The sequence below is a fragment of the Mauremys mutica genome, chromosome 9, assembly GCF_020497125.1.
Source record: "Mauremys mutica isolate MM-2020 ecotype Southern chromosome 9, ASM2049712v1, whole genome shotgun sequence".
Taxonomy (NCBI): Eukaryota; Metazoa; Chordata; order Testudines; family Geoemydidae; genus Mauremys; species Mauremys mutica.
Genome location: NC_059080.1, coordinates 541,316 through 554,252, shown reverse-complemented (window position 1 = coordinate 554,252; position 12,937 = coordinate 541,316). Strand labels below are relative to the sequence as shown.

The 12,937-nt window shown below is 54.0% G+C and overlaps 1 protein-coding gene across 7 annotated transcripts in view; it reads right to left on the bottom strand.

Moving 5' to 3' along the window:
• Positions 1-12,937, bottom strand: part of ZMYM3 (zinc finger MYM-type containing 3) — a 66,880-nt gene that overhangs the window by 10,849 nt on the left and 43,094 nt on the right. For all 7 annotated transcript variants that reach the window (XM_045031433.1, XM_045031430.1, XM_045031432.1 and 4 more), the window contains 8 exons: positions 9,993-10,051; positions 9,044-9,203; positions 8,008-8,123; positions 7,635-7,809; positions 6,852-6,998; positions 4,991-5,094; positions 2,876-3,044; positions 2,522-2,673 (listed from right to left, as the gene is read on the bottom strand). In XM_045031433.1, the coding sequence (XP_044887368.1) occupies positions 2,522-2,673; positions 2,876-3,044; positions 4,991-5,094; positions 6,852-6,998; positions 7,635-7,809; positions 8,008-8,123; positions 9,044-9,203; positions 9,993-10,051 (1,082 nt within the window). The remainder of the gene's footprint in view (positions 1-2,521; positions 2,674-2,875; positions 3,045-4,990; positions 5,095-6,851; positions 6,999-7,634; positions 7,810-8,007; positions 8,124-9,043; positions 9,204-9,992; positions 10,052-12,937) is intronic.

The following is a 12,937-nucleotide window of genomic DNA, read 5'->3' as shown; positions in this document are numbered from 1 at the left end:
CAACAAGGCAGGGTTCTGGAGTCTCAAGCTGGCAGTGGAAAACGGGCTCAGAGGTAATTCCAGCACATCAGGTGACAGTCCCAAGGGGGTCTTTGTGACTGAACTCGTCACAACAGGATACTGGGCTAGACTGACCTTTGGTCTGACCCATTATGGCCATTCTTATGTTCAGTGCAGCAGCCTGCCCAGGCAATGGGCTATAAACGATGCAGCCTTGGCAAAGTCCTGGACCAAGGGAGAAGTCGGGAAAGAAAAGCAGAGGTCCATTGCTACTTGCTATGCCACTGTCGCAGAAACAGCCAGTGCCGGCATCACCCTCATCGGTACCGGACTTAGATGCCACGGGGCCAAAATTGGAGACAACAGTACAGGGTCTCTGCCTTTCCTGTGCAGTACCCGGGAGAGGTTGAAGGAAACTGCTCCATCGCATCATTTCGGTCCACACTCCTTCTGGAGGAGGCAGACGAGTCCACACACAACCTGGAGCAGCCACGATGAGTCTTACGAGACCTCTTGTTTGGCACACTCAGCAGGGAGCGACTCCTCCATCTCTTCAGAGAGGCGCCAGCTCCAGAGTGCGAAACAGCAGCACTCTCAGAACCTGAGGGCAACTTCCAATCCTATGTAGGCCTTGGTGCCGAAACAGGCCATGTGGCCTGTTGAAGCAGGGGCTGCTTCAGACCAAGATCTCTCTCTACCTAAGTCAGTTTGGTGAATGATTTGTGAACTGAACACAACCCCCTGCCATGGGCTTTGTCTAAGCACAGCAAGCTCTGCATGTGGGGATCGTTGTGACGGACAATGTTTAATCCCTGGCGATTGCATCACAAGGGAAATACTGAAACTAATGCTAACACACATCAGACTAAGTGCACTAATTAACTAGACCCAACTGGAGAAAGGCACTAAGACATAGTGAGGTTAGGAGCCACACAGAGCTCTGGACAGGAAGAAGGAACTGAGGGGGTAGAGGCAGCGCTGCCTGCAATAGCCAGGGGAGGGACTATCAGCATGAAGCACGAGTGCTGTCTCCGACAGGTACTGCTAGGCTAAATTCTCCAGCTCCGGTGCACTGCACGTGCACACACCTATGTGGAATACATGGATGCATCTGACCAAGGAAGACTGCTGCAGAGACTCTTCCACAGGGTATCATATTGCCTCTATATAAATCCATGGTACGCCCACATCTTGAATACTGCATTCAGATGTGGTTGTCCCATCTCACAAAAGATATACTGGAATTGGAAACGGTTCAGAAAAGGGCAACAAAAATGATTAGGGGTATGGAATGGCTTCCATATGAGGAGAGATTAATAAGACTGGGACTTTTCAGCTTGGAAAAGAGACGACAAAGGGGGGATATGATAGAGTTGTATAAAATCATGAGTGGTGTGGAGAAAGTAAATAAGGAAGTGCTGTTTACTCCTTCTCATAACACACAAACTAGGGGTCACCAAATGAAATTAATAGGCAGCAGGTTTAAAACAAACAAAAGAAAGTATTTTTTCACACAATGTACAGTCAACCTGTGGAACTCCTTGCCAGAGGATGTTGTAAAGACCAAGATTATAACAGAATTCAAATAAGAACTAGATACGTTCCTGGAGGATAGGTCCAACACTGGCTATTAGCCAGGATGGGCAAGGATGGTATCCCTAGCCTCTGTTTGCCAGAAGCTGGGAATGGGCGGCAGGGGATGGATCACTTCATGATTACCTGCTCTGTTCGTTCCCTCTGGGGCACCTGGCATGGCCACTGTTGGAAGACACTATATTGGGCAAGACGGACCTTTGGTCTGACCCAGTATGGCCATTCTTATACAGCAAAATTAATAGGCAGCAGGTTTAAAACAAACATAAGGAATCACTTCTTCAGTCAAAGCACAGCCACCCTGTGGAACTCATTGCCAGGGGATGTTGTGAAGGCCAAGAGCATAACTGGGTTCATAAAAGAATTAGCTAAGTTCATGGAGGACAGGTCCATCAGTGGCTATTAGCCAAGATGGTCGGGGATGCAACCCCATGATCTGGCTGTCCCTCTGCCTGCCAGAAGCTGGGTTTGGACAGGGAATGGATCACATGATAATTGCCCTGTTCTGTTCATTCCCTCTGAAGCACCTGGCACTGGTCACTGTCAAAGACAGGATACAGGGCTAGATGGACCTTTAGTCTGACCCAGCCTGGCCGTTCTTAGTACTGGTCAGAATGCACATTGCAGAATTAGAGGGAGTTCAGAGAAAGGTGAGGAGAGTTAGAGGCCTGGAAAAAAAGACCTGAAGAGAAAGCCCCCAGCGCGATCCTCACACAGCTAGAACACAAAGAGCTGCTAGTTACTAGGGGTCATGGGGGGAGCAGGCCAGGGGAGCCCCCTGCCCCTGGGTACGGGTTTGGTTAGGAGGATGTGAGGCCCAGGAAAGAGCCTACTGGTACTGGGGTGAGGGAGGGGTGCAAGGCATGCCCACGCTCTCCCATTGCCTGGCGTCGGGGTGGAGCACACGAGGCCAAGGGAGCCTCCCTACCTGCTGGATGCCGAGGCAGAGGTAATAGATGCTGTCTGGCTCATAGCGCTCGCCGTTGGGCCGTGTTATCTCCTTGACGAACTGGGCAAGACCATAGTTGAGCTCGGCAGCCGTGCAGGCCAGGATATCCTCTTTGATACGCATGGGCTTAGCTGCAGAGACGGAAGCAGATCAACCTCAGGCAAGAGCTCTTGGGGGGTTGGAGTGCTCAGCGCTGAGAAGGGAGCCTGGCTGCTGGCGTCGGGGACAGGTCCCTGGGGCTCGCTGGACTCCGGAGCTCTTTGGACAGGCTTCCCAGGCCCACTGATGCTGCAACCCCTCCCCAGCAATCCCTGGGGCAGAGGTAACACTTACGCCCGAAGCGCAGCTCCTCTCCCTTGCTGGACTCCCCGCCAGCGTACTTTGTCTGCACCCAGCATTTCCAGGCATTCACCCCATACGAATAATTCAGTCCTGTGCAGCTCGGCTGGCTGCTCATGGAGTCCCGGGAGCAGCTTTCGGAGAGCATCAGACGCTTCTGACCCTGCAGAGAAGTTCACTATAAGGCTGGGAATGCCAGAGCACATGGGTGCAGAGGCAGGTGTTACTTATAGTCCCAAAGGATCCCAGAACGCCTACAGACTCATAGAAATGTAGGACTGGAAGGCCTCTCCAGGACACCCACAACAGTAATGGTTGGGGAATCAGCTGTGAGACCAGGCTCAGATGCCTTGTTAGCATGTTTGGCATGCAGGAGCACCCCATCATCACAGGGTGTCCCAACAGACAGGTGCAGGCACTGCTGGGGCAAAGGATCAAAACCTGCTACCAATGAGGGCAGACCGGGGGCAGCCACAGAGCTCTCACCAAAAGGAGAGGGCCAACCATCAGACCAGCCCTCTCCCACACAGCAGGAGTTGCAATAATGGCACTAATTCAACATGTTAACAGAGGTTGTGAACTCCCATAGCAAAGCCAACAAAGCCTAGAAGCTCTGAGGGCCAAAGCTCTCCGGGTCAGGGATATCAGTGATATGCTCAGCTGAGCATTTGATCTTCATATGACATTCCCAAGGTTTGTTTAGTGCCCACAAAGCTCTGGGAGCAGTACAGACACAGCGACGGACAGGCTGACTATTATGTTCAATTGAACTCAGGGTCCCTCTACAATTAGAGCCGAGTAGCCTGGCTCCTTCAGAAGGAAAATCTACATCAAGAGGGCGCCTAGCTGGACACAGAATCATAGAATCAAAGGACTGGAAGGGACCTCGAGAGGACATCTAGTCCAGTCCCCTGCACTCATGGCAGGACTAAGTATTATCCAGACCATCCCTGACAGGTGTTTGTCTAGCCTGCTCTTAAAAATCTCCAATGATGGAGATTCCACAACTTCCCTAGGCAATTTATTCCAGTGCTTAACCACCCTGACAGTTAGCAAGTTTTTCCTAATGTCCAACCTAAACCTCCCTTGCTGCAATTTAAGCCCATTGCTTCTTGTGCTATCCTCCGAGGTTAAGAACAATTTACCTCCCTCCTCCTTGTAACAACCTTTTATGTACTTGAAAACTGTTACCCTCTCAGTCTTCTCTTTTCCAGACTAAATAAACTCTGTTTTTTCAATCTTCCCTCATAGGTCATATTTTCTAGGCATTTAATCATTTTTGTTGCTCTACTCTGGACTTTCTCCAATTTGTCCACATCTTTCCTGAAATGTGGCGCCCAGAACTGGACACAATACTCCAGTTGAGGCCTAATCAGCGCGGAGTAGAGTGGAAGGATTATTTCTGGTGTCTTGTTTACAACGCTTCTGCTAAAACATCCCAGAATGTTCACTTTTTTTGCAACAATGTTACACTACTGACTCATATTTAGCTTGTGATCCACCATGACCCCCAGACCCCTTTCCGTAGTGCTCCTTCCTAGGCAGTCATTTCCCATTTTGTATGTGTGCAACTGACTGTTCCTTCCTACGTGGAGTTCTTTGCATTTGTCCTTATTGAATTTCATCCTATTTACTTCAGACCATTGCTCCAGTTTGTCCAGATCATTTTGAATGTTAATCCTGTCCTCCAAAGCACTTGCAACCCCTCCCATCTTGGTATCGTCCGCAAACTTTGTTAGTGTAATCTCTATACTGTTATCTAAATCACTGATGAAGATATTGAACAGAGCCGGACCCAGAACTGATCCCTGCGGGACCCCACTCGTTATGCCCTTCGAGCATTTTTGTGAATCACTAATAACTACTCTCTGGGAACTCTTTTCCAACCAGTTCTGCACCCACCTTATAGTTGCTCCATCTAAGTTGTATCCAAGGAGAGAACCTGGCATCCAGGCTGCAGTCCACTCAGTGACAAAGCTCCCTTGCACAGCCCACCGCCTGCCCCCCACACGGCCCGAACTGAGACCAGAACCCCACAGGGTTCAGCAGGCAATGTCCACCAGCTGCCCTGGGCCACTGCAGCCCCGTCTACGCACATGCAGCACTCACCTTCCGGATGGTGCGAGGGAGGTCTGGATCTGTGGATACATCTTCGGGCCCCACCAGGCCACAGTCAAAGAGGAAATCCACACTGGGGTTAATGTCCAAAGGGTCTGACGGGAAACAAGGCAGCACAGGAGGGTTCAGGGGTATGGGATTTCGCCAGCCAGGCTAATGTGGGACAGAGCCAGCTGGGCTAATGTGGGCATTACCCAGGGATCCCCCCAGGGAGATCTCCTAGCCACAGCCAATGGCTGGCAGCAGCACTGACAGTACCAAGCCATAGTGCAGGGGTAGGCAACCTATGGTATGTGTGCCAAAAGTGGCACACGAGCTGATTTTCAGTGGCACTCACACTGCCCAGGTCCTGGCCACCGGTCTGGGGAGCTCTGCATTTTAATTTAATTTTAAATGAAGTTTCTTAAACATTTTAAAAACCTTATTTACTTTACATACAACAATAGTTTAGTTATATATTATAGACCTATAGAAAGAGACCTTCTAAAAAGGTTAAAATGTATGACTGGCACGCAAAACCTTAAATTAGAGTGAATACATGAAGACTCGGCACAGCACTTCTGAAAGGTTGCTGACCCCTGCCATAGTGCATGATAACATCTGGGCCTCTGAAAGTATTCAGCAAACTAGCCTCTTGAGGGGGGTTCCCCAAAGAAACCTCTCGAGCCCCTGCTGTGCCATGGTCCCAAATGGTCTCCCTCTTCCAACGCTGCGGCCAGGCCGTGCCCTGCTGTACACAGGGCTTGTAAGCAGCTCCTTCAGTCCCATGGCACTTGGCTCTTTGGAGTCTCCCACTCCTTGACGGTGAGGGGCCCGCTAAGTACTCCAGGGATCTCTGACCCACACCTACGAGCCGATAAGCCAGGAACGAGCGGATGCCTGAGAACAGCCTCCATCTCTGCTGCTCCTTCCAGTAGGTCACAGTCCCAGGTCACCCCAGAAGGGGCCACCTTGGCTGCCATGCTGCGTTCTTCCTGACTGAGGGAAGGTGCCCTGGGGGCGGGGAGCATCACCACAGCTGCCTGGCTGCTGGTTTGCAATGGGACATGCCAAGAGGCAGGCTCTAGCCGTCCATCCCGCACCCCTCGGCTTTGCAGAGGAGTTACTGCTTCCAAGGCTTTCCTGTCCCCCTGGGCATCTGGGAGCTGGGTTAGAACCCCCTGTGGAGTTGTCTGCTCTATTTCCTGCCCATGCTTCTGGCCTCAGCACATTGGATCACTCTGCTGTTTATTCAGCCAGATCCCTGGAGCAGATTTAGCGAAGGACAGACCTAACCCATTCCCTGATGGACGCGTCGCCCAGCTCAGCGGTCACTTGGCACTAGCCTTCAGCCAAGCCCTATTTAGGGGACACTGCCACAACGCAGAGCAGCCAAGCTCACTTTGAGACACACCACAGCTGAGGCAGGAATCTTCAAGGGATCTGGCACAGCCCCACCCCACTTCGTTCCTGGCCTCACCTTTCTGCAGGTTTTGCTGCTAACCTCATCTGCGTCTCCCTGGCATTACTCCTTATGCCACGCAGCGTGGCCCTCCCACACTCTGCCCTTTACAGGCTGCACCAGTGACCCTGACTTGTCAGGGCTCAGGGTCACTGCTGAGCCTCACTGGCTTCCCTGCAATTGTGCAGAGCCACTTCAGCACGTTCCCTGCCCTCTTGGTTTCTCCTCATACTCATATTGGAGGGACCAGCTTCACCCCCCAAACGTATCAGCCCCTTCTGCCTCCAGCTGTCACTGGCCCCATGTGCCCAGCTGGCCATTTGTTCTCTGACAAGGAACAGTTTCTCTGTCAATGCTGCCTGAGCAGCAGGGTCCCCAGGACAGTCTGTGCCGCCTGCAGCCTGCTCTTACTTTTGGGGAAGTCAGCCTCCAGGTCCTGGCCAGGCTCATCCAAGACATTTGCCATCTTGACAGCCATGGCTAACACATCATCTCTCGCTGGCCCAAACAGGTCACAGTCCTCCAGGAGACCCTCCGCGCTCTGGTTACTCACCAGGTCTGCGGACACAAGAGCAGCTCAGGATACTCACGCTCCAAATTAGCCTCCCCCACCCCCTCCAATTGGAAACAGACATAATGGGTCAAATGACACTTGCAGAATTAAACACACTCTTAGGCTGAGGCTCTGTGCTGAAGTGCAGCTGACCTCCCTAAAGCCACACTGTGGAGCCTTCTCCAGTGCTTGGAGTGGCCCTATGGCCTCTCCGGGAGACCAAGTCAGAGGCTGCAAAGTAGGACTCAAGAAACCTCTCAGGTGACTGCTTGGGAAATGCTTACTCTGTGTGCAGTGCTGCACACCCACAGCCCACGAGGGACAGGGACTCGCACTCCTGCCAGGAGCTCCATTTTAAAATAAATCATTTGGAAGTGAAGCCAGGGTGGTTAAGGCACATGTGTAGTACTCCCATCCCCACCAGACAGGGCTGCAGGCACAGTTCTCTGCCAGAAACACAGCTCTTCAGGTGCCTTCTCAGTGGCATCCATCTTAGTGGTGGTGCTCCCTACAGTTAGCAACCCTCACCCCCAGGCTGTGCAGAAGTTGGAGCACGGACAGAAGGGCTGGCTTTTGTAGCAGCTGAGCCCAGGCCAGCTCCTGAGAGGGGCTCCAGCACAGGGAATGGCAGTGAAACCTACCACACAGGTCTGAAGATGCCTTGTCCAGCTCCTCAGCCTCTGCGATCATCTCGGCCATGGCCAGGATGTCAGCCTCCAGGGGGTTGGAAGGGATCTTCACCTTCAACTCCTCAATGGTCTCCACTATCTTATCCGTGCTCTCCAGTGTGGTGGGCAGGAACATTGGCACAGGCACCTATCAGTCAGCAGGACAGCAGGCAGAGGTCAGAGCCAAACACAGCCTCCGCTTTGGGGCCTGCACCCAACAGCAAACTCTGGCTCTGCCAAGTGCACCCAAAGTCAGGAGGGAGGAAGGAAGGGGGGCTCAGAGAGGCCCGTGCAGAAGAGGAAATTCAGGGGAAGGGGAGCATGAGCAAATGGGTGTGTTGCTTACCGGGACAGGCATGGAGAAAGGCACGGGTACTTTCTGGCAGTACATATGCATAGGCACAGGCACGAAGATCGGGACGGGGATCGGCAAGACAATCACCTGTGGCTTCCAGTCTGCCTCTGGCACAGAACAAAGGGCATGTCAGCGCCTTCTGCTGGCTGGGATGGGGACCAGTCTCTCTCTTGCACCCCACCTTGGTTCTATTCCTTACAGCACCCCCTGCTGGCTGTAAGTCTCTGACTCTCCTTCATATGCTGACACCCACTGCAGCGCTACCGGGTCCTGCATGCACACCCAGACATGAGCTCCCTGAACTCACAGGCAAATCCTGTGTGATGGGCTATTGCTGCAAACCCTCCTCTCCTAGAGAGCCGACGGCCAGGACACATCTTACAGTGCTAATGGCATTTAGATTGCGGACTCCCCCAAGAAGGGAATGCCACAAGCACAGACCTCTTCGGCAGTCTGTGTGGAGCCCGTTGGCAGGCTGGCTTGGATGCTGCTGCTGCCCAGAGCCTGCACGGAGTCAGCTTGCCCGCCCCGCCCCCAAATGAGACTGGCTCTCTGGAGTGACATGCAAGAATCCGTCAGAGTTGAAAATCCCACTTGGCCCTAGGGAGAAGGCACAGTCCCCTCATGCCTACTGTTGGGATGGATGCAGCACCAGCAGGGGCTAAGCAGTGGGGACTGCTGGGGAGGTGGCCAATTAGCAAGCAAGAGGTGCAGAATTTCCTGGCTTTCCAAAGGAAGGGGTGGGGAGGTTGCAGGGACAGGTGGCACAGGTGCTATTCAAAGAGTAAGCTAGAATGAAGACTGGGCCAACTTGCTCTGCTCTCAGCAGGGGCAAACCACTTCTCTTTGGCTGGCACCTACTGGTGAGTTGCTTCCCTCCCCCTCCAGGCTTTCAGCACAGAAGTTACAACCACTCCCACTCCCCTCTCAATTTGGTGCTGGGCGTTCAGTGAGTTTACACACACTCAGTCAGGAACTTGTCCCAGTGGTCCCTGCAGCCCCAGGAAGACACAGCACATGCTCTTACCTGTCTGACATCCCTTGGACTTCACTTCTATCTTGCAGGACACACCCCGGTTCTGCATCAATGGTTTGCACATAGCAGCCTTGTTCTTCCGAGGCGTGGCTGGAACTGGTGGCGGTGGGGGCGCTGGGGACATCTGGGCTGAGGAGGCCTTTGCAGACACCTGTCGAAATCCAGAAAGGGACAAGTCTGTGTCCTGTGCTGGTAAACACCCCTCTCCCCCAACAACCCACATGGCAAAGGCCCAGTCCCCATGGCCAGGGCCCTTCTCCCTGAAGCTGCTGCTGGTGGTGCCTCCTGCTGCCACCATCTCAGGCAGTACCTGCAGACCCCCAGGTACCCACCCCAGCACCATTCACTGCTCTCAAGCCAAACACTCAGCAGGTGCTTGTACCTACGGACACACCCCATGCCAGGGAGCCAAGCCCTGAATGGGCTGCACTGCCCAGGGGTGCAGACCTGGCCAAAGGAGCAGCGAGCTCAGAGTCGGTGACCGACGAGCCCCAATCAGCAGGGAGCGTAGCACCCATCAGTCCCACCCTAAGGAGCAGGGAAGGAATTTGATCTTTTCAGGGTCCCAGGCTTTTGCAAGTGAAATGAACAGCCACAGGCCGGGGGGAAAACAGGGTGAGGGCATGCGTCAGTCAGCGCTGGGAACCACTCCTAGCTCTGCACTGACGTGCCTTCCCATGGCGTTTATCTGCTCTCCTAGGGCCAGTCAGCCACTGCCACTTGCCCACGCAGCCGTGCTGCCCTCCCACAGGCTGGGTCCCAGCAGCACACCTCAGGCTCCTCTGCCCACGCACAGAGATGCTGCCCCAGCCTCAGATGGGGCCAGTGTCACCCTGGAAACACTGGCCAGGTCCTAGAATTTGTTACCACTCAGGAAGTCCCCCTTTGGGGCAAGGGCAGCCCAAGGGCCTCTCCCAATGTGTTCCCCCTCAGGCCTCACCATATTAGTCTCTGCTTTCTGTGGGGAAGAGCCAGGAGGTTTGGGCTCGGGAGTCTGACCTGCAAGGGAAAGAGAAGAACCATGAGCACGTGCTGCATTCTTGCTCGCCTGCACTCTCAGGCTGGCGGGTCCCACTGGTGGGCCTGGGCATGGCAGCAGCCACTGGCCAGAAGAGCAGGGACTGACATGCTCTCTTCTCACTAGCTCAGGGCCAGTCCTGTACCATACTTGCCAATGTTTCTAGCCCAATGACATCACAAGATACTGGACCTTAAAAATCACATCATCGTCTCCACTGTTATCTCGCTCTCCCCAGCACTCCATCCCAGCTGTCAGCACTGGCCTGGCACCTACCCATCCCCATCACGGCAGTGGGCAGCAGATTCCAGACTTTTATTCCCCGCTTGACCACTGACCTGCTGCATAGCCTTAGCTGAACCACTTCCCCTCCCTGTGCCTCAGTCTCCCCACTGTAAACCAGGGTACCCCTTTGCAAAGTGCTTTGGGATCTTCAGGAGGAAGGTAGCAGAGAAGGTCAAATGATTAACAATACTGCCAAAATCTGCCCCGCCATGTCCCCCAGGAGTGAGGATGGCATAGCCAAGTGCACTCTGGAGACAGATGGCCTAACTCAGGGATTCTGTCTGGCAGAGGTAATAGCAGACCAGGTCAGGAAACAAGCCAATCAGCTACTAAGCATAGAGATGAATGGTCTACCCAAGACCCTCTCAGGAGTAGTTTATTGTTAGCTCCTTCACCCACGTCTGCCAGCGTGTCCAGAATTACCCAGCAGGCATTAGACTGTGAGCACCGGTGGGCAGGGATGGCCGTACACAGTACTAACGAAAACGGAGCAGCAATGGATGCTCAGCTCTCCGTGCAGGCTTCGGCAGAGCCTCAACATGCTAAGGAGCAGGAGTCACAGAGGCACCTGTCCCCCACAGTGCACTTCTCCCTGAGCAGAGCAAGGAGCTGCCAATGGCCCAGCCCTGTCAGGCAACAGAAGGGGTCATGGGACCAGCTCTTCTTGGGTGCTTGATCCACACAGATCTTCTGTCTCTGTAGGAAAAACAGAGAGCTGTTGGGGAAATCCAAGCACAGCCCACTTGACGATTCCAGCTGGGGGGCTGCAGCAAGTCCTTTCCCGAGAATCCTGCTGCAGGGCTGGCAAGGGTCCCCAGCTGCAGAATCTGCAGATCTCTTGGGGGACCTCCCACCTCTCAGCAGGCAGGCAGCCAGCCCAGACAGAATGGAGCCCATAACGTGCCTGTCTCCAAGAGAGCATGGCTGTCAGCGGGGAAGGCCAGGGCTGGGGGGCATGAGCTAGGCTGGGTGACAGGCATCTCTGCAGCGGAGCAATCAGAGGCCTAGAGCAGCACCCCGCCTGGCCAAGGAGAAAGGACCCTCTGCATGAGGGGATGGGAGCCTAGAAAGTCCCTCACAGAGCCCCACAAGCTAAGTGACCAATCCCCCATCTTCTGGGTCAGGTGCTCCTCTGAGGCACCCTGCCTGGTTCTTGGGTTCTTCCTGCCATCAGGTCAGGAGCTCTCAAAGCCCCCATCTGGGAAGATTGCCATTCTGCATAGGAATGTCTGGCCAGCCTGAGAGGGATGAAGTGCAGTAGGGCCTGTTGGAGAGCCAATCCTTCCCAGTGAGAGACTGTCCACAGCTCTGGGACACAGGTCTCCCCAAAACCAGCCCGAGGCTCTGGTGCTCACACACAGAGACTTAGTCTGAAGAAGGGCAGTGGCAACCTGCAATTCGCTAAGCAGTTCCAGCGGCACCATCTTTCCAGAAGCAGCCACAGGGATGCAGAGCTCTGGAAAGCCACGAGGCACAAGAGCCTGAAGAATGAGCAGCCAGCGGCTGTGCTTGGGACGGAATCAGAACTGCATAAGGCTCCAGGTCTGTCCCAGGCACAGTCACTGGTTTCTTACTACTCGTGGCCCTCCAGAGTTCTTCATCTCTTTGACCCTGCGGCTGCTTCTGGAGAGATGGTGCCATCTCCACAGTGCTGGGGAAGAGGGTGTTGGTCCCAACGTGCTCCTTTGTGCTGTCACCTGAACCACCCGGAGCACTGCTGATAGGAAATGCCTTTCCTGGTTTGGGCTGCTGGAGCTGAACCTGTACAGGGCCCAACCAGAATACACATCCCTGCAAGAGGAGCTCTTTCCTGCTGTCTCTCTGTGCTCTGGCAGGTCACTCGAACCCATGAGTTCTGGGACAGGCATATCACCCTCCAAACCTGGGATCTCCGGGGGGAACCCTGCTGCAGACCTGAACTCCGTGGGCTGTCGATCGGAATCTAGTTAGTTACTACACACAGGTGGCTTCTGACCTACCCATTTCCTGAGACCTAGCACCTACCCAGCTCATCTTGGGGATCAGGGGTGGCATGCAGCAGTAAGATCCTTCAAGCCTTTCACTTCCCATGTATGTACTGCTCTGTGCTGAGAAAACATCCTTGTAAAGTCCCAGCCTCCCTTCAGGAGGCTCCATGCCTGTTCTTGGGCTCACACACAAATGGCACTGCCATCAAAGGTGGGCAGCACTGGGTGTATTTCAGATGAGCCACCTGTTCATCACTTTCAAAGGGGATAAAGAAGATCAGCAACACGGATAGATGGGCTGGCTGACTACTGGGCTTGGGGGGAGAAGGGGAGTCTTACAAAACCCCTGCAGCCTGCGCTGCAGAAGCAATGGCCACGGCGTGTGAAACAGGTTCGCTCTTGTGTGAGTGCTCCAGAGGGCAGCGTTAGAGGCCCCTCAAAAGTATGCACTACCTCAAGGGCAAGGAAGGAGGTGGTGAGGTAGTAGTGCCTTCAGCTGTGGAGGAGTCCAGGTTATCAGCTATGGACAGTGCAGCTATCGGCTTCCCCTGTGGCTAGGCGAGATGGCAGGGACAACGCTGCTGAACTGGGAAATGGCAGGCGTAACACTCACCC